This window comes from Myotis myotis, unplaced genomic scaffold, assembly GCF_014108235.1.
Source record: "Myotis myotis isolate mMyoMyo1 unplaced genomic scaffold, mMyoMyo1.p scaffold_m19_p_4, whole genome shotgun sequence".
Lineage (NCBI taxonomy): Eukaryota > Metazoa > Chordata > Mammalia > Chiroptera > Vespertilionidae > Myotis > Myotis myotis.
In genome coordinates this window covers 9814329-9841965 of record NW_023416346.1, presented here as the reverse complement: position 1 = coordinate 9841965, position 27637 = coordinate 9814329, and the positions used below count along the sequence as shown (strand labels likewise).

The 27637-nt window shown below is 47.8% G+C and overlaps 1 protein-coding gene across 1 annotated transcript; it reads left to right on the top strand.

Moving 5' to 3' along the window:
- The first annotated feature begins 289 nt into the window (after positions 1–289).
- Positions 290–27637, top strand: ITIH6 (inter-alpha-trypsin inhibitor heavy chain family member 6). The gene is made up of 13 exons (XM_036304445.1): positions 290–391; positions 1594–1748; positions 6459–6569; positions 7378–7625; positions 9707–9876; positions 14486–14602; positions 18605–18776; positions 19492–21558; positions 23513–23605; positions 24898–24933; positions 25114–25227; positions 26143–26520; positions 27426–27637. The coding sequence occupies exons 1-13, from the start codon at positions 290–292 to the stop codon at positions 27635–27637; spliced, it is 3975 nt and encodes a 1324-aa protein (XP_036160338.1).

The window sequence follows — 27637 nt, the reverse complement described above, 5'->3', positions numbered from 1 at the left end:
CAGACAGACCCAGCACTCTAGCATGTTTAGTTTCCATTCATCTTACAGCTGGATGAGGGGAAAAAGGGAGGCATGGACTGGCCCCTCTCCAGGCAAGATGCCAGCCCCAGCTCTTGGACAATCCTGACTTGTGTGGGCCTCAATGCTACATTCAGAGACTTCTCCACCCTTCAGGATAGTCCCTCCCTCTCAAGAGAAGGGATACCTGGAGGTTTAAAAGAGCAAGAATTTGGACATTGGGCTCAGACCTTCTGGACGTGAACAACAGACCCAGGCCAGAGGTGGCATCATGTCTGGGTGGAGGTGCCTCATCTGTGTCAGCCTTTTTCTGACTATTCTCCTTGAACTGACATACCAGGGACCTCCTGGCCCCCCCTCATCAAGCACAAAGGTCAGTTTTGGGATAAGGGAACCAAGCTCTGGGATTTGTGAGAAAATTAGCTCCTTGGGGGGCGGGGATAGGAGAAGGTTATTCAATCTGTTTCCTTGGACCCACAATTGATCATCTAGGACCAGAGAAAAGAGTATTTGTTGAGCATATGTCAGATGCTGCATTAGGAACCTTAGTTATGATTTCATCTAGTCCTGACAGTTTCCCAGGGACATAGGCTTGACTAACTCCATCACACAGATGAGGATACACAGGCTCTGAGGTTAGGACACAGGAAGTGGCAGAACCAGAATTTGAACCTAGGTCCATGTGATCCCAACTGCCCTCATTTCCACTGAGAATAAAGTAGGTGTGCGTTATGTGTGGGCACATGGAGAGACCACGGCTTCAGGAAAGATGAGGAAGAAGATCAATATCTTACTTGCTGTGTGACCTCAGCCTCTGGGCCCAGTTAACACATCCATAAAATATGGCCAATAATAGTGGCTAGCTCATAGAGCCAATGTGGGTATTAAATAAGATTATGGATGCCAAATGCTCATTATGTTTTAGTTGTCTAATTGCACTTATCAAGAGTAATTCTTTACACCTGAGCTCTTGAAGAGGAAGATTAGATAGATAGATGATAGATAGATTATATATTGATAGATATATAATCCATTGCCTTGCACAGTATGGCTCAATGAATGACAGCTGCTCTGTGTGTATATATGTACATATGTATATTTTATATACATATATATGTATATATATAAATCCTCACCCGAGGATGTGTTTTTATTGGTTTTTAGAGCAGGGGGAGGGGGAGATATCAATCGGTTGCCTCCCATATTCGCCTTGACCAGGGATCAAACTCACATCCTAGGTATGTGCCCTGACTGGGAATTGAACCTGCAACCTTTTAGTGTATAGAACGATGCTCCAACAACTAAGCCTCCCAGCCAGGGCTGCTCTGTTTTATTATAAAGCCTTGTTACTGAAAGTAAAATCCATGGACCAGCAACATTAGCGTCACCTGAGAGCTTGTTAGGAAGGTAGAATCCCACACCAAAAAATTGCTGAATGAGAATCTACATATTCACAAGATCTCCAGGAGATTTATGTGTACATTAAAGTTGAAGACGCACTTATTCAAAGGTCCCTTGATTTGTGATCTTCTGTGATAGAATCTATGTAACCCACCTTCCTGCCTTCTCTCCCAGCTGTTGATGACGAGTTATTCCATGCGGTCTACTGTGGTTTCCCGCTATGCCCACACTTTGGTCACTTCTGTCCTGTTCAATCCACATGCTGAGGCCCATGAAGCCATCTTTGACCTGGATCTGCCTCGCCTGGCCTTTATCTCCAATTTTACTATGTAAGTCTGCTTCCAAGCTCGCCGCTTCATTCATTCGTGCATACATTCGTTCGTTCTTTGTCTTTTTAGCAGAGCACAGTGATGAAGAGCGTGCACTCTGAGGTCAGACTTCTTGAGTTTGAATCCTGGCTCTGCCAGCTATGGGACTCAGGACAAGTTACTTCTCAGAGACTCATTTTACACATTGGTAAAATGGAGATAAAATTAGAATCCACCTTCAAGGATTAAATGAGTTCATATATGTGACAATACATGCCAAAAACAGTGTTTGGCACATGATAAGTCCTTGATAATATTAGCTTACTTATTTTTTAACAAACACTGATATTGACTGTAACTCACACTGCACTGGGTACTACGGAAAGAGGAAGATGAATTGCACATGGTCCCTGCTCCCAAAGAGTCCATGGTCTAACGGGGGACATGGACAAGGAAAGAGATCATCTTAATAAAATTGCTGGAAACAAAGAGAAGTGAGTATAGGATGGTAGGAATGGTGAGGGCTATCAGGACACAGTGGTCAGTTCCCCACCCCTAGACACTCAAAGAAAGCCTCACAAAGATGACACCTAAACTGAGTCTTGAAATATGAGATGTTCACCAGGCAAGCAGGGTTGGGGCAATGCTGGGGAATGTGGACAAAAGGAATCCAGGGGCAAATAAATGTTCCCTCATTAGGGGAACTGCAGGGACCTCAGTGTCACTGGAGTGTAGGGCACAAGTGTAGGGAAGACAGAGGTCAGATGTGAGACTGGAGAGATAAGAAAGACTTGGTGGTGGAGGGCTTCCCATCCCAGACCAAGTACCTACCATCACTCAATTGCCTCAAACTGTCTTGCGTTTGGACACTCATTAGGAAAAACTGAACCATGTACTCCCCAAATATGTATATTTGTTAATTCACAAATTACATAAATAGACTACTGAGCAAATATATTAAATATATTATAAAGCATATGTGAAAACATAAAGGATGAGAAAGAGAAACCCTATAAGTAGAGTGTTATCCCTTTCCCACACACTCATGATTTGTCCCAGCACCCCATGGAGCGTGAGCACCTCACTGTAGGCATAACTGTGGCCCATAGTGAGGAGACCTGGTAAAGTTTTAAGCAAGGAGTGATGATAATGAAGTGGGGGCGTGGACTGGTGGGGCCAGCCCAGCAGCAGGGAGCTAAGTTAGGAACCTGGGGCAGCATGAGGGATGCTGAGGGCTAGAGGCAGTGAGATTTGAGAGACCATAACAGAGAAGAAGCAGCCTGATGTGTATGGGTAATAAGTAAACTGGTCCCAGCTTGTCTGACCCAGTAGATGACAGTGCCTTCCTTGATATGGTGAGCATGGGAGGAGGAGCAGATAAGAGGAAGCTTGGGATGGGAGGGTCATTAACCCATATAGCACCTTAGTGTGAGTTAGAAAAGGGTGCTTGGCTTTGGGGAGAGGGACTCAGATTTGGCAGATGAGTGAGGCTGGCACAGGCAGAGTTTCAGCCTTTGCTCAGATTCCCTCCTGGCAAGGCAGGGGAGCGGTGTGTGTGTGTGGGGGGGGGCTTGTGCAGTAAACAGCCTATGAGCCTCAACAGCAGGCCTGGAGCCTGGGCGTTGTCATCAGGAACCGCCTGGTCTTAATGGGCAGATGGCACTACCCTGGAGAGAGGACCGGTTGGTTGGAGGAGGTGAGAGGTGTGCTCCTGGCATTGACTTCAGAGGAGAGGTACAGGGTAGTCACGGAAGGCTTCCTGGAAGCAGGATTTTCCTATGGGTAAGAGAAGGGACCAGGATCACTGTATGTGGAGGACCCAGGGGGACCAAAGGCAAACAAGCATGGAGTATGGGGGCTAACCAGAAAGTTTTTTGGCCAAATGATGCAAGGGCCAAGCACTCAGACAGAATTTGGACTTTTGCTTCAATAGGAAAAAAAAAAAAAAAAAAAAACACCAAGAGAAAAAAAATTTTAAACTAAGCAAAGCAGGCTGGAGGAAATGTTCTTGGGCAGACTCTGTGGAAAGTATGCTGGCTGGAGGCAACAGACACACACAGAGACCCCAGTGTGTTGCTGCCAGACCAGCTCCACCCTACACCCCCACACACCCCCCCTCCAGGAGACTTTGGGGCAGTGCCAGTTCGACCCACCCCCACACTAGCCCAACCACTAGTCTGTTTCAGCTGCCTAGAAACACTTCCCGCCTGAGTGGTCTCTTCTGCAGTCTGCATATCCTCCTCAAGTGTTCCCAGAAGCTGCTGCTTTGGTCATATAACTTTATCCCCCACACTACCACCCCAATACCTGTGCCTCAGTTTCTCCAATTATAAAATAGACTGCTGCTCCTGCCTCTTACAGCGTCGCAGTAATGTTCTCTAGGACACTGAGCTACCTAGCACTCCTCAAAGGCCACCTCTGACCCAACCCTTCACTTTTCAAGATTTATCCATGACTCTCATTCTCCATAGCAAGTTTTCACTGCCATATGAGTTTATTGAGTTTGGTGTTCAAAGTCCTTTTTTCTCTAGGCCCACCCAACCACTCCAAACTTCTCTCCACACCTCCTTTCCTTGCCCCTCTGCTCCAGCCAAATCTGACTAACTGCTTGCTGTTCCCTGAAACACCTTCTGTGTTTTCGTGCTGTTTGTCTGGAATGCCCATTCCACAAATAATTGTTGAGTACCTACTGTGTGCCAAGCCATATTCTAGGTACGGGGATACAGCGGCAAATAAGACAGATGAAAGCCCTGCCCTCAAGAAGCCCACAGTCCAGTGGAGAAAAGAGAGAAGGAAAATATAAACAAGGGAGTATAGATCACTTTGTAGATGAGAAGTGCTACAAAGAAATAGAAAGTAGATCAAGGGAAATAGAATGTGAGAAGGAAGGTGTTGCTTTAGAGTGGCCAAAGATGTCTCTCTGAGGAAATGACATTTGAGCAAAGACCTAAAAGAAGTGAGGGTATAAGACTTGCAAAGATCTGGAGGAAGGGTGTTGCAGACAAAGGGAATAGTATTTGCAAAGGTTCTGAGACACGAGTGTGCTGAACAAATTCAAGAAACAGCAAAGTGGCCAGTGTGGCTGGTGTACAATGAATGGGGGAAGTGTAGGAGGAGATGGGGTTAAAGAAGTGACAGTAAGCCAGACTGTATAGGGCACTGGGAGCCCTGGTGAGGACTTTGGTTTTTACTCTCAGTTGAGTTGGGGGCCACAGAGAGTTCTGAGCAAAAAAAAAGGGGGCACTGACTTGGGATTTAACAAGATATTTCTTACTGGTGTGAAAAGAATAGATAATAAGGAGGCAATGCTTTAAAGAGGGGGGCCAGTTAGGAAGCTATCGTATTTATCTGAGCAAAGATGTTGGTAGTTTGGACGAGGGTAGCAATTGTAGGAGTGGTGGGAAGTGGATTGTGAATGTATCTAAAGATAGAGCCCAAATTCCCTGATGGATTATATGTGGAGTGTGAGAGGAAGAAGGGAGGCAAGCATGACTTTAAGATTTTCAGCTGAACAACTACTTCCTGAGATAAGGAAAACCAGGGCAGGAGCAGAATGGGGAGGTGGAGGAGATACCAGCAACTCAGTTTTGAATATGTGAAGCTTTAGGTGCCTATTGGACATTCTAGTGGAGATACCAAGTAAGCAATTATAGAGGTCTGAAGTTCAGGGGACAGGTACACACTTGAGAAACATAGATTTAGGAGTAATCTCTCTATAAATGATAATTAAAGCCACAGGGCTAGAGGATCTCACCTAGAGAGTGAGGGTAGAAAGAAGAGCGGAGGGGAGGGGAGGAGAGAGGAGGGAAAGGGAGAGGAAGGGAGGGGAGTGGAGGTTAAGGGAGGGAAGGGGAGGGAAAGGAGGAAAGGAGAGAAGAAGGAAAAGGGGAGGGGAGGGGAGGGGAAGGGAGGGGAAGGAGAAGAAGGGAAAAGAGGAAGAGAAGGAGCCATCAATGGAGACTCAGAAGGCAATGCCAATGAGGATTATTTATCCAAATCCTCCCTGTCTTTCAGGCCCAACACCAAGGCCACATCCTCAGGACCCTTTCTTGAAGACTTGAGCAAAAGTGCTCTCTCCCTTCTTTGAAGTCCTTTACACTTTATTACCTTCTTAGAGCAAGGGGAAAAACAGGGGTGAACAATTCCATTAGTATCCGATCAGTCTCTGAGCCAGATGCCTTTGCAGCAATTTGCATTCTGCTTTCACAATTTTTACCACCTGTACCACCTACCATATTATTTACTTAATATATTTTCTTTAAATAGATATGCTTTTTATTCTAAGCAACAATATCTATGAGCTCATGGGTTCAACATGCTACTTATATGTTCAATACACATTACAGTAAAAACATATCAACTATAATAAAAACGTTCAGTTGTGTCCCACCTACAATTATTTTACATGCCAAAACATGGAATTCATTCAACACTTTGGGAAACATAAAGTCCTAACATCAGGTCCATCATATGCCAACTGTTTCTATTTCCCCATATGACAAGTAGAGATAATGATAACTGCTTCACCTGTTTTTATCTCCCTCACTTCTCCTCTTGTCTCTTGTTCTTGCTCTCACTCTGGCTTTATGGTACTCTTCTGCCCTTTCTCTCTCTCCCCATCCTCCATTCTTCTCCTTCCTCTTCTTTATGTGTCTCTTTCTCTCTCTGTCTCTGACCATCTATTTTTATTTCTCTGTCACTTTCTGGCCTTCCTCTTTACTGCTCCATCAGGACCATCAACAATAAAGTCTACATTGCAGAAATCAAAGAAAAGCATCAGGCAAAGAAAATCTATGAGGAAGCCCATCAGCAGGGAAAGACAGCTGCTCATGTAGGCATCAGGTAAGGCTCCATCCGATCTGAAGCATGGCAAGTACATCTTAGCTGTATGATCCGGGGCTTACATGTGTTCTCTCTGGGTCTCAGTCTCTGGTAAAGTGGAGCCAATGATCTCTACTTCATGGGATTACATGAAGATAGCGTGAGTTCATTTGGCCTGTAAAAGAGTAGGTGCTCAATAAATGGGAGTTTACTTCTCCATTTCCACTTTCCTCCTGCCAGCAGGATGTGGCTTGTTTAAGAACTGGCACCTTCCGGTAAGGTTGTGTTCAAGTGAGATTTTTCTAAAGCAAATCCTGTTTCCTAACTGAGTTCCATTCTGCTGGCAGAAATGTATTGTGTTCCTTCAATGTTTCCTCCCAGCTTCCAAAAGAATTTCATCAAGCACGTAAATATTACGTTTGACCACTACAAATTGACACAAGCTGAGCCTAAAGCATGGGAGAGGGGTGGTTGTGAGGGCCTGTGGGAAGGGGAAGAGGCATCCTGTGTTAATTGAAAACTCTTTTTGTAAAACATATCATTAGTCCCTATTGTTCTATCCTAGATTCAGATTTTCACTTGCAGAGTTTCCTTATGATAGAATTCCTCTGATAGAATTTCTCAGGAAGAATATTGAGTAGGGTGAATGAAGGAAAGAGACAGATTAATGAGTGGATGACTAACTGTGGGCAAGAGACTTAGTAAAACTAGAAGCCTTGTCAGGTCTGCTGGGGCCGGGGCGGGGATGGGCAGAACTAGGTCATCTAATAGCTCCCCTCCCCCTCGTGACATCCCATCCCCTTCCCACCCTCCTCCCTTTCATGCCCAGGGACCGGGAATCAGAAAAGTTCCGCATCTCCACCAGTCTGGCAGCAGGCACAGAGGTGACTTTTTCCCTGGCCTATGAGGAACTGCTGCAGCGGCACCAGGGCCAGTACCAGCTGGTGGTGAGCCTGAGGCCTGGCCAATTGGTGACAAGGCTAAGTATAGAGGTCACAGTGTCAGAAAGAACGGGCATTGGCTATGTTCACGTACCACCTCTGAGGACCAGCCGCCTGCGCACCAAAACCCACACAAGTATGTGGGCAGAACTACGGGTCAGCCATGTGACTGGCCTTCCCTGAATGGGAAGCTTCCCCTTCTCCCTGGGCTTCCTTCTAGTACCTCTTCCGCTCTGCGCTCACATTGAAAAAATGAGAAGAAAACATGTCAGGAGTTAAAGATTTGGGAGTTAAAAACTTGGCCTGATCCTTGCAAGCTGTGTGAAACAGCAAGTCCAACCACTTCCCAGGGTTGTGATTTTCCTCATGAAAAAAATAAAGATTAGGGGAGGGGTTGCTGGGTGGGCTCAATGAAATCATGTGTTAACAATGCTGAGGGTTGTGGAAGCCAAATCTTGCTTTGCTGTGGAATCACGGCTGGGAATGGAAGGGCAGTGGGCGGAGAGCATACACTGCAGGCTGCTCTTGAGGATGTGGTCTCAGGCGCTGTGGGCCAGAGATGTCCTGGCTGCCAGCCTTGCTGTAAGTTCATCTAGAGGTGTGTGAAGGCCAGACTGGCGACATCAGAACCCCCATGTTAGGGGTACAGATTCCCGGACCCCGCCTTCTGGAGTCCGATTCAGTAGGTTGGGGAGGGGCCCAAGAACCTGTTTCTGACCAGGTGGCAGGTGAACTTGGAGTCTGGCCAGGTCAGAGAACCACTGACCAGGCCCACCCACCTCCTCTGAGAGATGAGTGGACAGGCACAGAGGAATCACCATGGCCTGTGGCCACCCTCACCAAGCTCTTTAGCTTGGAGCTCCTGCCTGGTTTGACCCTGATAACCCAGAGTGACAGTGTGGTACACGGAAGGAGAGATGGACACACAGACATGGGCTCCAATCCCAGCTTTGACCTTCCCCTAAGGCGGGGGCGCAGGCAAATCCCTCACGTGTTCTGCTTCCCTTCTCCATCTGCACAATCAGGAGATGCCACCTGGGGCCCAGGAGGGTGTGATAAGACTCCTCCCTGCAAATCCCTGCTGCAGGGGAATGAAGGTTTGAGGAAAACGGCAATCCTTAGAATTACTGAGCAATTACTAAGATGCAAGGATGGCTTCACATGCTTTACATAAAGTCTCTTTTAATCCCCACAAACACTGCCTGTGAAATAGGAGCTACAGTCCTGGGGGGACTGAGGCTGAGAGAGTGGGAAGGAGTTTCCAGGGCCCCACAGGCAGCCTCTGAGCCCTTGGAGCCTGCCCTCTTACACCCTAGGCTAAAAATGGCAGCTCCCTCCCCCTGCTCCTTAAAGGTTAAAACAGAGGGTAGAGCCAGTCCTGTGGGGATAAAAACAGAACAAAGACCTCTGAAAGGAAGGAAGCCAGGGGAATGTATGTAAGCGGGGGCCTCAGAGAGTATGGGGCCTCAGTTTGCCCCTAAACTTCCTGACAGCTGTAGCAGAAAGGGGGAGCGGGTGGCAGAATTCCCAAGTTGCCATTTTCTGGAAAAAAGAGGCACAGAGACATGTCTAAAAGGACATTTGTCTTGGACTGAAATTCCAGAGGAGTTGATCTTATGGCCAGCTCAGCAAACATCCGGGACCAGAAAGTCCTCTGTGTTTCCATGAGGCGCGAACGGCCTATTCACACACGTGATTCTGAGAGGCAGAAGGCAGAGGGGGAGAAAACACATGAAATTCTATCCCAGAGGAGAACCCTGATGGGCTGCAATTTCCCACAGCAGCAAGGGGCACAGGAGGAAACCCCGGCCCTGTCTGTGCGTCTGTCTCTCTCCACAACACACAACACACGGCCCCTGGCAGGAGAGCCAGGCTGCTGGTCTACCTGGGGACATGCCACTAGGCCTCAGGATGGAGGGCAAAGGTGTGCATGAGGGTCAGCCTCCCAGAGCCTGGGAGCTGAGGGGAGGGCTGGGTCTGCCAGGCTGGGTAGGCTTGCTGGCAGAGGCAGAGCAGGCAGAGCTGGTTCTAGGATTTGCAGAGGAAGGAGTGTGGCATTTGGGCAGGTGGAATGGCATTGCAGGCAGGAGGAGCAGCAGGTGGCGCAGGGCTTACTCTTCACCCTCCCCAGGTATTGTTCCTTTTGCTGTCCCCTTGCTTGGCTTCCTGCTAGTGAGCCCTCCATGCCATCCCACCCACCCCTCCCCACCCCTACAGGTGAGGCTGGCCCGCCCCCATCCACAAGAATTGAGAAGGGAGAGACCTGTGTGCGAGTCACCTTCTGCCCAACACTGAAGGACCAGGCTGCCTTCTCCAGCTCAGGCATCATGGCCGACTTTGTGGTCCAGTATGATGTTGTCATGGAGGACATCATTGGCGATGTGCAGGTGAGGGGCCAGGGGGATGGACTGAGCATGAGCTCTGGAGTCACACAGGTCGGGGCAACAGCCTGGCTCATTTCCTTTTCCCCAGGGATCAGTGCGGACTAGCGAAACAGGGCGAGATGTGTGGTGACACGTGATTGCGCAACTGGGGAGGCACATGTGCTCCCCCAGAGCACGGGGACCTGGACCTGTGCAAATTTAATCCAGCTCCAAATGCATCCCTTTCCAAAAGGATCAAGCCATAGCCCAGTCTTCACCCGTGTTTTGGAAAGTGAGCTATTGGCCAGGCATAGGTCTCTCACACTCAAGGGCTCTCACACGCTCTGCAGCTCTGATGCTCCCATGTTCTCTTGGACTTTCTTGCCATCTCCAAGTTTTAAAAAGTCCTTTTGCCTCATCAGAGCCATCTTCGTAAGCAGGGATCTCTTCAACCCTGAGCTCCCACAATCCTAAGAATAAGCAGAGGTCCCCTGCACTACCGGACGGGTAGAGCCCTGACCCAAGACCCTGGCTTTGTGAGGATGATGGCACAGCAGCCTCAGATGTCTGGTCCCCCCTGCCTTTCCTGCCACACCGCTCACTGCCTCCAGTGCACACTGACCCTCCAGCTGCCTCCCCACCACACCACACACCTCTCTCCCCAAAGCACCTGAACCTGCCTTTCATCTGTGTAGGAGCATTTGCTCCTACTCTCTGCTGCCCTGGGCATATCTCCTCCCGCCTCTCCCTACTGGCCAGTGTCCCCCTTGTCCTGAAAGGCCTTGCTGAAACACCACCTCCCTGATGAACACACCCCACTCACACTTCCTCTCTCTTCCTCGGGCTAATATAATCCTTTGGTTACACCTCTCCTCATGCACTCAGTTATTCATTAATTCATAGGTGGGCACAACTCCACCAAGCAGAGCTACTCTAGCCCAGTGCTGTCCCCACTGACTCTGAGAACTCAGAGACGCCAGGGACACAAAACCTCCTCTCCCTCCAGAATGTCCTAGTCTTGAAGGGGACACATACATGGAGCCTTAACATGCATCACACGTCCTAGTGTGTATAAAGCTGGAATGGGTGATGTGCAGATGCCTTTGAGGAGGGTTTTAAGAAAGCCTTCCTAAAGGGGTTGTCCTTAAATTAGCATGGCAAAAACAAATAGAGTCCGCCTCCACCTGGGCAGGTAGGGTGATGGGAATTCCATGCAGAGACAGGAGAGACAGTGTGTGCAGGGGCACAGGGCTGTGGCACAGCCAGCCTGCTGTGTAGGGGGAATAACAGTCATTTGCCCTCTCAGAATGGGAGCTGAGGGTATCCTGCCAGTAGGTGGCAGCAGGGGCCTTGACCTGCTGTTCCATGGTGTGTGGGTAAAGGTATTTATCTGCTTCTTCATTCTATACCTTTTTCACCATTGCCTGGAGTAGAAATGCAGGTAGAATAGGTGGGATTGGCCATTCAATGAGATGACCCACATTCCCACCCACGGTGTATCCTGACTCCTGCATCCCCTCACCAAGAACCCTCAACTCACCTCCCTTTCCCACTCAAGCATGCCCAATTTCAAAGGCCAGCAACTCCCCCTTTAGTCATTCAGTCAGGACACCCTGGGAAGGTAATATGTGTCATGCCCACTGCTGGCTGATGTTGGAAACCTGAGGTGAATCACATACAGATCCTATTCACTGTCTCTGGGTGAAACACAGAGAGCCAATACTGATACAGGATTAGAAGTGCTCTCTCAATGACAAGTTATGATGGAAGCCATCGAGATGGGAGGAGGTAGCTCTCTCGAGGAAGTACAGACTAACCTGGGACTTTTTTTAAACTTTGGTCTTTAAGAATGTAAAGAAGTACACCAAGTTGTGAGGCAGACTTTGCATGAAACAAAGAAGGGGGGCTGGAACTATCCATGGGTGCGTAGGGAACTTCAAGTGGGTTGGGGTTCCTGGAGCATAGATTTCAGGCACAAGAAATGGCAAAAGGTGAGACCAAAGGTTCAAAGGCTGCAGGGGCAGGAAAGGAGCATGCCCTTTGTCTTGAGGTGATGAGGGAGCCAAGAGAGGGAATGACATTAGGAGGTTTTGGTTAGAAAGGCCAGATCAAGCAGGAGCTGCAAAGATGTATGGTTGGAAGGGGCCACAATAGAAGCAGGGAAACATGACAGAAACACCTGAGGTTGGGCCGTGTGAGTTTGGGATGGAGAGGAGGGCTGGACCTGAGATATCCAGCGGAAGAAACCAGGAGGAGCTTGGGGCTGGTTGAGTGCAGGAAGGAGGGGCACACAGGATTGAGGCGTGACCCTGGGGTCTGTATCTGGAGTGACCGTGTGGATGACGAGGCCTTAAATGACAAAGGTGCTCAGGGGTAGGATGGAGGCAGAAAATGAATTACTGTTTGTGCAGAATCCAGTGGAGGCATCTTCAGACATCGAAGGGAGCAGGTCCAATAGTGAGTGGGCGTGCAGCTGTAGAGGGGGAAGAGTGGGAAACATTGGACTGGAGCAAGACACGTGAAGTCATCTGTGGAGCCTGGGCAGTTGAAACTGAGAGGGTAGCCAGATGACCCAGGAGAATGTGCAGAGCCCCAAGGCAGATCCAGGATGGCTGTTGCTAAGGCTGAGATTCCCATGCAAGGGGCTATTGATCTCAACCCTCCCGGTGTCCGGCCCCACCAGCTGCCAACAATCTGCTCAGAGCTGTAAATTCCCACCACTTCCCTCCATTGTGCTACACAAACATAATCATTTTCTGGCATGCCATGGTTCAGAAATATTGGGAAGCGCCGCTGAAGAGACAGGGGGAGAAAAGGCCGCCCAAGAAAGGGACTGAAGCACACATATCAGAGATGGTGGGAAGATAAGGCGAGGTCACCATCTCAGGTCCCAGGGTAAAAGGTTTTTGAAGAAATCAGAGTGAATAATCCATTGTGAAACTCATCAGGGAGGTGCAGTTGGATGGAAACTGAAATATACTCCCTGAGCTTGGAAACCAGCTGGTCATTGCTGCCTTTAGTGAGGAAAGGTCATTGCGTGGTGGAGGTGAGACCCAGTCTGTGGTCGGTGCAGGAGTGAGATGGAGATGAGAAGACCCTTATGAGTGCCCATATCATTTCCATGGCATGCTACAGGGGGGAGAAGCTGGCTGGCAGTTGGGTGGGGATTGGGATCAATGGGGCTTGTCTTAGTGGATGGAAAACACATAAACATTTTTATTCTAAAGAAGACCATGTAGGGTATGCGGGTTGGGTTGGAGTGCAGGGGCCTGACTGGTGGAGCAGGTGCTAGAGGCTGGGAGTCCATGGGGTCCAGGGTGGGACTCTCTTGTCTTTCAGTAGAGAGAAGGGGTATATGGGGATGTGGACCCTGAGCAAGGGTAAGGTGGGCAGTCCAAGGGACATGGTCTGGCGTCCTGAACTTCCTTCATGAGGAGGGGAGGGAGATATGTCCTGAGAGTGGATGGCATGCCAGCTGAGGTGAGTGAGAGCTTGGTGACCTGCGTTGTGCCTCTGGCTTATAGGATGTGAGGTGTGGGGCCACCATTGAGCCTGGGACCATGGAGGGATGGGTGTGTGATTTCTCCAGAAGCTCTGGCTTAGCCAGGTAGGGGAGGAGCAGAGGAGGGCTGCTGGCCTCTGCTCTTGGCTTGGGCAGTTGCGGGGGGGTGTGGGGGGGTGGGCCCAGGCCTCTGGGGACTGCTGTATGGTGCCGGGAAAAGTGGGCACAGAGCCTGCACGTGTACTTGGGAATTAACTCAAAGGCTGGGGTGGCGGGGAAGGCCAAGATGTCCTCCCGTGTCTTCTGAGATCCCCGGAGAGAAGGGGACATAGTGTCCCAGCCTTGTGACCAGAGGGTGCCTGCAGGGCAGCGAGAAGTGGCTGTTTACCCCAGGGCACAGCCAGCTTCAGGCTGCTGGGCAGCTCAGACCCTCAGCAAGCCCATACTTCCCTAAGCTGAGCTGACACTGGTCAGGGGGCCCTCCCAGCTCCCCCCTCTCCTTCCCTGGCTGTCCCAGCCCCCAGGCTCTGCACAGGGAGATTTGGAGTAGTGGGAGGGGGCGGCAGCCAATCACAGCCCCCACAGCCTCAGGCCTCTGCACCTGGTCTAACCAATCCCCTCTGAACAAACAGCTCACTCAGCCTCTGCTCCCTCCTCCCCTCCCTGCTCTGCCCAGCAACAGCAGAAAGGAGGCTGAAGGAGGAGAGGGAGGCCCTGCTACTCCCAGCCCCTGGCAGCCATGGAGCTGGGCCCCAGGCTCGCTCTATAGAGGGAGGTTAAAACAATAGTTAAGTTCCTGGAGCCCAGGCAAAAGGTCCCCAGGGGCCCTCAAGACTGTGCGAGCCCAGCTCTCATGGACAGGAACTCACATTTTACAGAGATCCTGCTCCTTGGAGCCCTGGGCCCCCAGCCAGGCTCCAGGCTCTGGGGCAGGTCCTGGGCTGACAGTCCGAGCAGAAGAGACACGGTTCTGGTGGAGGAGAGGGACGTGGAAGAAACAGGCACACGCGCCTCTCTAACTAGAAACAGTGATAAGGCCCAGGCCGGGAAGGGGTGGTGTGTAGGAGACTCAGAGGGGGCCTGATTTACATCAGCTTTCACTGTTCTTGTGCTTTCGTTCCTTCTGTCCAGATTTACGATGGCTATTTTATTCACTACTTTGCCCCCAGAGGCCTTCCACCGGTGGAGAAAAATGTGGTGTTCGTTATTGATGTGAGCGGCTCCATGTTTGGTACCAAGATGAAGCAGGTAATACACAGCCTGGCGACCTCTCAGGCCTCTCCTTGTTAAGTCTCACAAGCAGGCAGAGCTGCAACCTGGGTCGCTGGGGCCAGAGACTCTATCATCCCACCAGCTTTGATCTTACAGGCCTGGCCCCACTTTAGGGTCCTGGTACCTCACATACCAGGAGCCCTGTAGACCTGGAGCCACAGAACATGAGGAACATTGAAACATTGGACTATGGGGCCTGAACCATTGAGACCCTGCACCACAAAACTCCTGGGCTCAGACGGTCCCAGAATTGTAGAGTCTCTGAGCTAGAGTGCTCTGGTATCAAACACGTGAGTCAAAACATAAATAAAACCTTAGACATTTTAGACTCTGAACATTTCCAAGGCCACAGGCTTTTAAATTGTTATTTTTTACTTCAAAGCCAGAAAAATGCAGTGTGCTAGCACTGTAGTGCATAGAAACCATGGAGTCCTGTTCCATCTAGACTTAAATCTTGTATCCCTTCTCCCAAAGCACCCTTGAAACAGCAGTCAGCCAAAAAGATTTTGACTTTAGAGCCTGAATCCTTAATGTTCTGGAAGCAGTATTTGTAGCTATGGTACTCTGGGTGTCTAGAGTTATAAGGTTCAAGTGTTCTGGGACAGTATAGCCTTTATACTTTGAAGTTCTGAACCACAGAGTCCATGGGACCTAAGGCTAACTGACTTTTGTTTTACCAAAGTGTAGCCAAACTTGGGGTAGGTAGATATTGAAAATTGTCTCCCTTTAGCCTTCTTTATAGAGGAAAAGATATAGCTAACTCCAAACCTTTCTAGCCTTCCTATTTCTCTTAAGCTGAGGAGAACTTGTGATGGTCATATACCAGGGGCACAGTTGCCCTAGAAGAGTGAGTCATAATGATAGAGCTATGCAATGCTTCCCCTCTCCCAACACATTGCCACTATATCAACATGTCTTTTGTAGAGCAATAGGAGGTGTCAGCTGAAATAACTGGAAGCCTACACACAATTTATGAAAGGATCTCTAGGGATACACAAGACAAAGGAGAGGAGACAAAACAGAGGAGATAAAAACAAGGATCCTAAAAGAAATATTAGCCTCTGACACCTGCAATTGCAGCAACTGGCAAACACAATTTCACTTCTAGCCAGGTAAACAGAAAACCTGATATTAAAGTCCTATTTTCCTCAGCACCTTTTACCTGATACATCATCTCTGGCTTTCAACAAAAATTTAGAAGAAATACTCTTTGTAATACTTTAAGCAATAATAAATAAATAAATAAAATAAAAAAATTTAGAAGACATGTTAAAAGAAAATACACAGTCTGAAGAGATAAATCAACATCAGAACCAGACTGGTGTGTTGGAATGATCAGAGTGAGAATTTTAAATAATTAACCAATATGCTAAGGGCTGTAATGGAGAAAGTGGACAACATGCAAGAACAAATGGGCAATGTAAACAAATATAGATATGCTGAGAAAATTAAAAGGAAATTCTAGATATATAAAATACAGTAACAGGAATGAAGAATATCTTTGATGGGCTCATTAGGAGCCTGAACATGGAATCGATGAGCTTGAAGATATGTTACTAGAAACTTCCCAACCTGAAAAGCAAAGAATAAAATGAAAAAAATCCTACAGAATATCCAGTAACTGCATCCAATTACAAAAGTGTAACATATGTTGTAATGAGAATAACAGAAGGAGAAGAAAGAGAGACAGTAACAGAAGGAATAGTTGAAGGCATGAATAGATATAAATTTTCCAAAATAAATGCCAACCATCAAATCATAGGTCCAGGAAGGTCAAAGAACTCTAAACAGGAAATACCAAATAATCCACAGATAGGCACATCCTATTCAAACTTCAGAAAATCAAAGACAAAAAGAAAATCCTTTAAAAAGCTCATAGGAAATAACACTTTACTTATGGAGGAACAAGGATAAGAATTACATCAGGTTTCTCTTGAGAAACCACGCAAGCAAAAAAAAAAAAAAAAGTGGAGTAAAATGTTTAAAGTGTTAAGGGGGGAGGGGGGGAAACAACCCTAGCCTACAATTCTGTGTACAGCATCATTATCCATCCAAAGTGAAAGAAATACTTTATCAACCAGGCAAAAGTTGAGGGAACTATTGCTAGTAGACCTGCCTCAAACAGGTAAATTTTAAAGAAATTCTTCAGAGAGAAGGAAAATAGTATATCTCAGACACTTGGATCTACATTAAAAAAGGGAGAGTGTTAGAGAAGGAATAAATAAAGGTAACATAAAATATTTTACTTTTTAATTAATTTATCTAACAGAAAACAGGTTGTTCAAAATAATAATAGCAATAATGTATTCAGTGAATATAGCCTACTGATAAGTGAAATTAATCACAGCAATGTTATAAGAGACAGGAGGGAATAACTGGGACTACTCTGTTACAAGGTACAGATGCTCCCCAACCCATGATGGGGTTATGTACCCAATAAACACATCATAAGTTGAAAATATCATGTCAAAATGCATTTAATACAACTAACCTACCAAAAATCATAGCCTGCCTTAAATGTGCTCAAAGGGCTTACATGAGCCTACAACTGGGCAATTATCTTGAGTTTCATCTCAAGAGTAATTGCCTTCCTCATCTTCTTCTCACCAGAAACAGATGACATAGACTGACCTTTTGTGACACGATGGGATGTGAAAGCACAACACACAATATCCAAAAAAAATACTGTAGAGTGTCTGTTGCTTACCCTCATGATTGTGCTGCTGACTGGGAACTGTGGCTCACTGCCACTGTCCAGCATCATAAGAACCCACATACCCTATTTACTGAACTTCCTATAGACTTGAACCTATTTACCCTGTTTATTGAGCCTCAGTGTCATCACCTGTAAAATGAGGATAATATTAGTATCTTCTTCATTGTGTTGCTGTGAGGATTAAATGAGCTGATGCACTTAAAGCATTTTTCACAGTTCCTTGAACATAGAAGTATCCTATAAATGGTACCTAATACTAGAACCCACATGCCCTATTTACTGAACCCCCTATAGACTTCAGAGCTAGTTAGAAACACAGTTCCCAATTCTTATGGGCCTAGCCCTATGCTAAGTAGTGTCATGAGAAGGGAGCCAAGAGGAAAAAGTATTCTAAGCCTTGTTTTCAGAGGGCTCAATATCTGGATGGAGAATGAAAATATTCCACATAAAACAGTCAGTAAACAGCCTGGGAAAAAGAATGGCTGGGTGTGAATGGCATGGGTCAGAATAAGCATTCAAAGAAGGGCTGCCCAGAGAAGGAGCAACTGAAGGAACAGTGAAAATATGAATAAGTAAAGGGGAAGTGGGAAGGTCTGCTGTCTAAAGGACACAACAAGAGCAACAGTTGTGGAGACAAAATAGAATTTGGGTTATCTGGGGGCTGGTGAAAAGACCAGACTGGAAGAAACAGAGGGTGATGTAGAAGAACAGATTAGATGAAACAGAACCAAGCATGCAAGGTCATTGAAAGACAGCTATAAAGACCTGGAATCACAGAGCTCTTAAACTTTAGGGCCCTGGAATCATTGAATTCTGGGTCATGGGGTCCATAGAACACATGAATCCTAAGTCTCTGGAAGCATAGAGCTTGAACCTTCCAGACCACCACTATCCAATAGAACCTTCTTGATGATGGAATTATTTTAAAATTCTGAAGTTTCCAGTCCAGTAACCACTGGCCACTTGAAATATGGCTACTGCAAGTGAAAAAAAAACTAATAGAATTATAAAATTTTTCTTTGGTTTTAACTAACATTTACATTTTTAAAGACTCCACATGGCTAGAAGTTGCCATTGGATAGTGTCGTTCTGGGTTTTGGGCCATAGAGCCTATAGAGCATTTTGATCTGAGAATCCTATACCCACAGGATGTTGGGATCAGAGAGTCCTAGATCTTAGTACCCTGTACACAAAGAGCCTTTCAAACTTGAGCAAGACCTCAAGTCTTGGTCCATCTCCTTCACTTTGTCCATATCCCACAGACTAAAAAGGCCATGAATGTGATTCTTGGTGACCTGCGGGCCAACGACTACTTCAACATCATCTCCTTTTCTGACACGGTTAGTGTCTGGAAAGCTGGAGGCTCCATCCAGGCCACCATCCAGAATGTACACAGTGCCAAGGACTACCTGGGCCACATGGAAGCTGATGGTTGTAAGTATTAGACCTACCCACGCAAATGGACAGGCTGTGGTGATGTGGGAAATTCTTAAAATGCTCCCTTCATTCCCCCATCCACCTCACCTCTCACAGTGCCCGGAATATCATGATTACATTTTACACAAATAAGTGCCTCTGGGTTTCTTTTCCTAGTGGAAATAGCACAGCTGATTTCGCCATTTGTTTTAGAGCATATTCCCCCTTTAAATCTAAGTTTCCTGTTCTTTAAAGCACATAGAAGAACTTGCTAAGAGTTGTTGTTTTTTAATCAATAATCTAGATATTTATTTCCAAGCCTTTGAGTAAGTTGCTGTCCTGATTCTGGCTTTTGATCAATTGTTTCTCAAACAATTACTGAAGTCTCCCCACCCATCATCGCTTCCTGTCAATTCGGCCCTTTCTTGCCCTGGAAGTGTGGGGTACTGTCCTTGAGGAGCTGCCAATCTGACTAGAGAATGAAACATTCCCTCCTAGAAACAGGCAAAGCACAGTCTGAGATAGGGAGTGAGAAAAGCCAAGGACATGCGCGCCCCACTGTCCGCTCTCAGGAAGCCTGTGCGGAGGTGGGGACTCGGGAAGGATAAACAGTAGAAAGAGTTTGAGCAAAGATCAGGTGATATGACTAGGAAATTGGTGAGGTGTCTAGTGTGTCTGCAATAGGGGTAGAAGTAACTAGAAAAGATGGTCTCACAGTCTGCTCCCCAATTAGGGACCGACATCAACACAGCTCTGCTGGCAGCTGCTTCAGTGCTGAACCATAGCAACCAGGAGCCTGGGAGGGGCTCCAGTGTGGGGAGGATCCCTCTCATCATCTTCCTGACAGACGGGGAGCCCACCGCTGGTGTGACGACTCCCAGTGTGATCCTCTCCAATGTCCGTCAGGCACTGGACAACAGAGTGGCCCTTTTCAGCTTGGCCTTTGGGGATGATGCTGACTTCCCACTGCTACGTCGCCTGTCCCTGGAGAATCGAGGAGCAGCCCGGCGCATATACGAAGACACCGATGCAGCCCTACAGCTGCAGGGCCTCTATGAGGAGATCTCCATGCCTCTGCTGGCAGATGTGCGTCTGGACTACCTGGGCGGCTTGGTTGGGGCCTCCCCTTGGGCTCTTTTCCCCAACTACTTTGGTGGCTCAGAGCTGGTGGTGGCAGGCCTGGTGCAGCCAGGTGAGCAGGAATTGGGCATCCACCTGGCAGCCCGTGGCCCCAAAGGTCAGCTTCTCGTGGCCCGCCACAGTGAGGTGGCCACCAACAGCAGCCAGAAGGCCTTTGGTTGCCCAGGTGAACCAGCCCCCAATGTAGCCCACTTCATCCGCCGCCTCTGGGCCTATGTCACCATTGGAGAACTGCTGGAGGCACGCTTCCGAGCCCGTGACACCACCACTCGTCACTTGTTGGCTGCCAAAGTCCTCAACCTGTCCCTTGAATACAACTTTGTCACACCTCTGACTTCATTGGTCATGGTGCAGCCCAAGGAGGCCAGTGAGAAGGCCAGAAGGCAGACTTCCACCACAACTGGGCCAGGAACCATCATGCCCTCTTCCACCAGCAGGCATGGCCTAGGGGCAGGCACAGCCCGGCCAACCTTGGTGCCCAAGATCTCTCCCAAATCAAGGCTTGTGAACTCAAAGTTTTACTTATCCTCAACTACTGCCTCTACAAAGAAGATGGGCAGTTCCAGGGATTTGGAGCCCCTGGGTCAAAGCCTTAGCTCCGTATCCACCCCAGCACACCCAAGGCCCAAAATTCCAGCACAACACAATTCTGGCACCTTGGCTCAGCCAACTCTCAGGACAAAACCTGCTGCCCTTGTGCCCTCAAATTCTGATGCCTTTGTGCTTATGAAGCCCAGCATTCCACCTCACCAGAATTCTGGGACCCTATTACCCATAATTTCTGAGACACAAGTTCCACCTATGAATCCTGGAACCCCATTCCAGTCCAAAGTTGGCACTATGAAACATGTCACTTCATTGCATTCCAAACCTGGTGCTCCATCACAACGTAAACTGGATGCCACCTCACACCCCCAGCCTAAGGTACTCACATCACAGTCACCCAAAAATCTGCCACGGCCCAGGCCTGGTGTCTCCACACTTCAGATCCCCAAATACCCACCACACACCAGACCAAAGGTTCCTGTTCCCAAGACCCTAAGCAACCTGTCATACCCTAGACCTGGGATCCTCTTACCCAAGACACCTAAAGTCCCATCACCTCTTAAACCTAGTGTCCCACCTCATCAAACTTCCCCAAGCTTATTGCTTTCTAAACCTAGGACACCAATCCCCAATAAACCCAAAACCCCATTACCCTCCAGACCTGTCAGACCCAGGCCCCCACCTCCTCAGAGCCTAAGCACAGTCCCAAGTACAATCTCAAATCCCACAAGCCCCAGCAGTAACACAACAACCCCTGTCCTTGGAGAACCCATCCCTACTCCCTTTCACCCCACACTGCCCTCTCTGCTGCCCCCTGGAAGGCTCTTGCATCAGCATGGCCTACTGTCAGGGCCCCAAAGCACAGGGGAAATTCTGGGACCATCTGTGTCAGGAGTACCAACAATGGGTCTACCCAACAGCTCCAAGCCTATGCCAGAAGGCAGCCCCCAAAACCTGCCAGTCTTGCTGCCTTCTAGCACCCTCCCTGAGGCAGTCAGCCTGCTCATTCTCCCTGAGGAACTGGAGCTACTGTCTGAGTCAATGGTGGAGTCCAAGTTTGTGGAGTCCTTGAACCCACCGGCTTTCTATACCTTCCTCACTCCTGACGAAAATGGTGAGTGTCATGGGCAAGAGGGAAAGTCATGAGAGGGAGGTCTGAATGGAGAGCACCAGGAATTAGGAGTGTGCAAGACTTGTGCAGATTCCAGTGATAGTATAGCTGCTTGCTTATTTTGAAACTTTGAACCAGCTACTTAGCTTCTCTGGGCCTCAGCACATAAGCACAGAATGAGGCCCTAGGAGAGAAGGGATGTTAAAACTGAGGAGGCTAAACAGAAACAAGCTGGGGCTTTGACATTTGCTGTGTTGGAAAAAACAACTGCTCATGCTTTCCAAGTAGGGGAGGGTGTGGGGTTATAAATGGGAGCATCACTGGGCAAGGAAGGTCTGATTAGTTCTTTTGTGTTGTGTGAACAGCACTGTTTAATGAAAGGGGTATCAAAATTAGGGAAGATGATGACAATTATCTTTAAATTTCCCCAAAACTGTGAAATAATAACACTTAACATTTTGAGCTCTACTTTAGTCCCTCATTTAAGCCTCACAATAAATTCTTAGTATCTGCATTTCACACCTGTGGAAACTGAAGCACAGAGAGGTGAAGTAACTTGCTCCATGTCACACTGATAGTAAGAGATTTGAATTTACATAATCTGGTCCCAGACTGAATGTGCTTCCCTACTCCACTATTCTGCTTTCTTGAGAGGAGTGACATTTCCTGGGTGACCTTATAGGGCAGGATTAGAATCACTTGGGGGTGCAGTAAGTCACAGGGACACAAATTTGGGCATGACATCTTTGACATGCTCCTCTCCCTCACCACCACCCCCTCCCAACATCTCATCCATGTTCAGTTACTGACAATGTTACCTCTAATATATTTGCCAACGCACCCACTTTTCACTACCCCGATGATCACTACTGTAGGACAGAATACCATTGTGTCTCACCTAGACAACTATTCCAGCCTCCTTACTGGCCTCCCTGCTCTCTTTAGAGAAACTCTTAGCCATTCTCCCACAGCAGCCAAACAGATATTTTAACACATAGATTACTTCATTTCCCTTCCCTAGTTAACCCCTTAAGATTTTCCCTTCACACCTAGAATGAAGCCCAAAGTCCTATTTATGGACTTCATGGCCTTCTCTCTACCCCATACCTCTCTGACCTCACCTTCTCCCACTCACTCTCTGAACTCTAGCCCCACTGGCCTCCTCTCTGGCCCTCCAATGGCCCCTGCTCCCACTTGCACCTCCACTCAGGGACCTCTTTCAAGCTGTTCCCTCTGCTTGATAATCTCTCTGACCTGTCTTGCCCTGTCCCCTTCCTACCACCCTCATCTTTTCTGTTGCTACTCACACTCCAGCTCATGACTTTGATCTCAACTCAGATGTCCTTTCCACCCATCCCACCACCCCAGACTATGGCAAGTATGTGTTAACTCCCCCAATCACTCTATTATTTGTTATAGTATACTAGAGGCCCAATGCACAGAACTCGTGCAAGGCGCTTGGCCCTCACAGCCCCTTACAGCCTTGGCCGGCCCTTGCAGCCTTGCAGCCCTGGTGGGCTCTCACAGCCCCAGCTTCATCTTGGACCTTCCGGATGGTCGTTCTGCTGTTTGGTCTAATTAGCATATTAGCTCTTTATTATATATAGGATATCACCATTGATAATTATTATTTCACTTATGTCTGTCTCCCTGATTAAAATATGAACTTCATCAGGTCAAAAATCATGACTACCTCATTCACCACTATATCCCTGATGCCTAAACAGTGCCTGAATGAATGAATGAGTGCTATGAGGAAGAATTTTGAGCATAAATGAGCTTGAAAGACTACGATGCTGTGGAGAGCATAAGGTCCTAGTCTTGGCAATATGCCAGTCAAATTGGAAAGCCAATGAGGACACTCCTAATCAGAATGCAAGTATGCCCTTTGGTAGGTCCAGAGCATCTTTGCCTTAAGAGTGTGAAAAATGTATTCCATTTCTTTTGCACTTGGCAGGAAATCCACATTGGGAAGGCAATTCTGAAGAGATCCTGGGAGGACCTGGAGGCAGCATGGAATCTCAGGGGAGCTCTGCAGGGCTAGCCAAAGGTGAACAAGGAACTCCACTTGACAAAGATCCCTAAGCTTTCATTTCCATTCAGTTAGCATTCTCATAGGCATTGTGTGAGTCCAGAGGAGAGGCAATGCAGTAGTTTTCCATTGCTGCTTAACAAATTACCACAAACTTAGTAACTTCAAGCAACACCCTTTAATTATCTCACAGTTTTTGTATGTTAGAAGTCTGGGCACAGGTTAGTTGGATTCTCTGCTTAGGGCAGAGATGGCGAACCTTTTGAGCTCGGCGTGTCAGCATTTTGAAAAACCCTAACTTAACTATATGTGCCATGTCACATATAGAAATTTTTTGATATCTGCAACCGTAGTAAAACAAAGATTTATATTTTTGATATTTATTTTATATATTTAAATGCCATTTAACAAAGAAAAACCAACCAAAAAAATGAGTTCGCATATGTCACCTCTGACACGCGTGTCATAGGTTCGCCATCACTGGCTTAGGGTCTCAAAAATGGAAATAAAGGTGTCTATCAGATTAAGTTCTCATCTACCAAGTGCATTCAGGTTGTTGGAAAAATTCAATTCCTTGTGTTTGTAGGACTGAGATCCCTGTCTGCTTGCTGACTGTTGATTGGAAGTCACTCTCAGCTTCTAGAGGCCACCTGGACCACTTTCGTGTCCTAGAGCTCTTCTGCATTTCTAGCCACATGGTCCCCTCCATCTTTAAATACAGCCATGGAGAATCTCATGTCAAATCTTTCTCATACTTCAAATCTCTCTGACTTCTCTGACCCATATTTAAAGGGCTCATGTGATTAGGTTAGGCCCATCTGGATAATCTTCCTATTTTAAGGTCAACCGAACCACATAACATAACCTTTTTATGGGAGTGATATATCATCATATCACAGTCCTGGAGATTTCACAGGGTGTGTAAACTGGGGAATCTTGGGTGCCATCTTAGGATTCTACCTACCAGGCAGAGAGTAAGAGAAAATAGCATTTGAGTTGGCCTGGAAAGATAACTAGAAATGGATCCTTGGTAGCTAAGGAAAAGAAAACATTCCAGGCAGAGGAAAACAAAAGCAATGGGTCACTAGAAAGAGCAGGCAGGACATGCATAAGAATAGTTCAGTTGGGCTGGATCATAAAGAGAAGAGCGAAGAGCTAGACAGGGGCTAGATTCCAGAAAAGACTTAAATGTAAGCTCAGGAATTTGACCCGTATCTGGGAGGAGATGACTGAGAGGCCAGAGTGTTCCAGAGTTCCTAGAAATTTGATAGATCAGTCTCTTACCAACACAGTCCTCCTCTCCTTTGCAGGCATGTTACCAAGCATCTTCACCTTCTCATCCTCAGGTAAGCCAGCCACTGTCACTGTACTGTGTGAGTATAGGACAGCTTGTGCACTGAAAATGGGGCTGGGCTTTCTCTTGGGATATAGACATGGCCTCCTACATTCCCCTCCTCTCCCTGTCCTCTCCCCCAACCCATTACTTCTAAGGCCATAATCTCAGAATTTTGTCTCCTGCCTTACAGTGGATGGTGACCCCCACTTTGTGGTCCACATCCCACGTTCAGAAGAGAGAATATGCTTCACACTGGATGGGCGCCCAGGGGACCTGCTACAGCTCATAGATGACCCAAAGGCAGGTGAGAGCCCCAAGGACTCCACTCCATATAACACCATAGTCAGATATACTCATGTCCAATACCCCCAGACATCTTTGGACTAATCCTTACAAACACATAGCACAAGTAAAACCCAGACACATGAAAACACACATAAATGTACTCTAACATCAACACACTCACATATATGTATATACATACACTAGGGCACACAGTAACTCACACAAATATAAACCCAGACACATATTTTGACATCCTCCATACCCACACACAGTAACATATAACTATGTACCCAGATCCACATTGACATACAATACATGCTCAGATATACACAATGACACAAACATCAGCACACTCAGACATACATGCACTGATACCCCAGATTCATCCCAATACTCAGGAATTCAACACTCACAGGCACACATACTCTGCTACTCTAGACATACAAAACACACCAATGCACACAAATACTCACCATGAGACACCCAGATACACATCAGTATCTACCAACACACAACCAGGAACACACAACATAAACTATTCACCAAGACATGTAGCACTAACATATCCAGAAACACACATAAACACACAACCAAAAAAAAATAGATAATCTAACATAGCACCTTCCCCAAATATGTACAGATGTACTGGTAGGTCCAGAGATACCCATGTAAACATAATCAGACATAAATTTACACACTCAGAAGCAAACACATGTGTGCAAACAACCCCACTGGGGTGAACATATGAAAGCTACAATTATGCCCATGCATTGTACAGGAAGGAGCAGCTGGAAGGGCTGTGGTAGAAGCACTTTCCCCAGGAGCTAGCTCTCTAACCACAAATCAGGGCCCTGGGCCCTGTCTGAGCTGTGGGTGACCAAATAAATGACTATGTGAAAGACCACGCTCCAGGCACGGACTCTTCTCTCTCCAGGGCTGCATGTGCATGGACAGCTGCTTGGGGCACCACCAAGGCCAGGCCACAGGGACCAGATCCGTACCTACTTTCAGATCATCACAGTCACCACAGACAAACCCCGGGCCTACACTATCAACATCACTCGCAATTCCATATCTGTGCAAGGCGAGGGTACCTTGCTTCTGTCCTGGGACCAGCCTGCCCTGCTGAAGAGGTCCCAGCTGGAGCTCCACGTGGCTGCTGCAGCCCGCCTCACCCTCCGCCTTGGGCGCCACCTCGAGTTCCTAATCCTCCGGCACCGCTACAGGCACCCCAACAGCCTGCAACTCCCCCATCTGGGGTTCTATGTGGTCAATGGCTCAGGCCTTAGCACCTTGGCCCGTGGCCTGCTGGGTAAGTGTTTGCTGAGGCTGAGAAGGGCCAGGGAGCACCAGTCCCAAGAGAGACTCTGCCAAGGTGAAAGGCCAGTGAGCACCCAGGACCCTGCCCTACCCGCCCCTCAACTACAAAGAAAAACAGAGCCAAGGTCTACCCTCGGGGAGCTCCTGGCCTGGGGAGAATACAGACCCAGACCTGGATAGTGATCCCAGGACCTATCAGTGCTGATATAAAGCAGACCAAGGCAATGGAGGAACCCAGAGTGGAGCACCTTGCCCAGCCTTAGAGCCAAAGAAAAATCGCCTGGAGGAGAGAGACCCATAGTCCAAAAGGCTGACCAAAAGTTGTAGAGGAAAGGGATGGAGGTTAGAAGAAATGGAGCCTGAGTGGTCAGAGCAGAATGCCCGGATGAGGAGTTTGGATTTATCCTGAAGACAGTGGGGAACTATAAAAAGTTATAAGCAGGAGAAAGATACAGTCAGATATGAGTGTAACAAAGATCCTTCTGGGATTTCTGTGAAGGGGGACTGCAGGAAGTCAGACTATAGGTCAGAAGACATTGGCAGAACCTGAGCAGAGGCCCACACCAAAGAGTTTGGGCAGTGATGCTGGGTTGGACATATATTCTTACTTCCTCTGGGCCTCCCCACTCCCCTCCTGTCCTTCCCTCCAATCTGCCCTCTCTGCCTCCACACCTGACTATTCCTCTTCTGCTGCCTTGATACACTCCTTCCATAATACACTCCTGTCCCATTTGGTTGCTCATTTCCCACAACATCCAGCCTCTTCCCTCCTCCAAGCCTTTGCTTCCCCTCATCCCTCCCTCTTTTCCTTCAGATTTCCTGCATTAGGATCTTTTCAGAGTTCTCAGTGGGGACTCAGGCCAGTGCCCTGACTGGTTCTGCACCTTCCTCCCTCAGGGCAGTTCCAGCACGCAGATATCCAACTGGTGGCAGGGTCTACGGGGCCATTCCTGCGGAGGCACCAAGGCCCAGATGTGCCTGTGATTCTAGGCAAGAAGCTGCTAAAGGACTCACCAAGGCTGCTGCCCCGCTGGTCTTCCTGCTGGCTAGTGAACCGCTCTCATGTACAACAGCTGCTGGGCCGCCCCTACCTTGCCTATGTCCTGTGA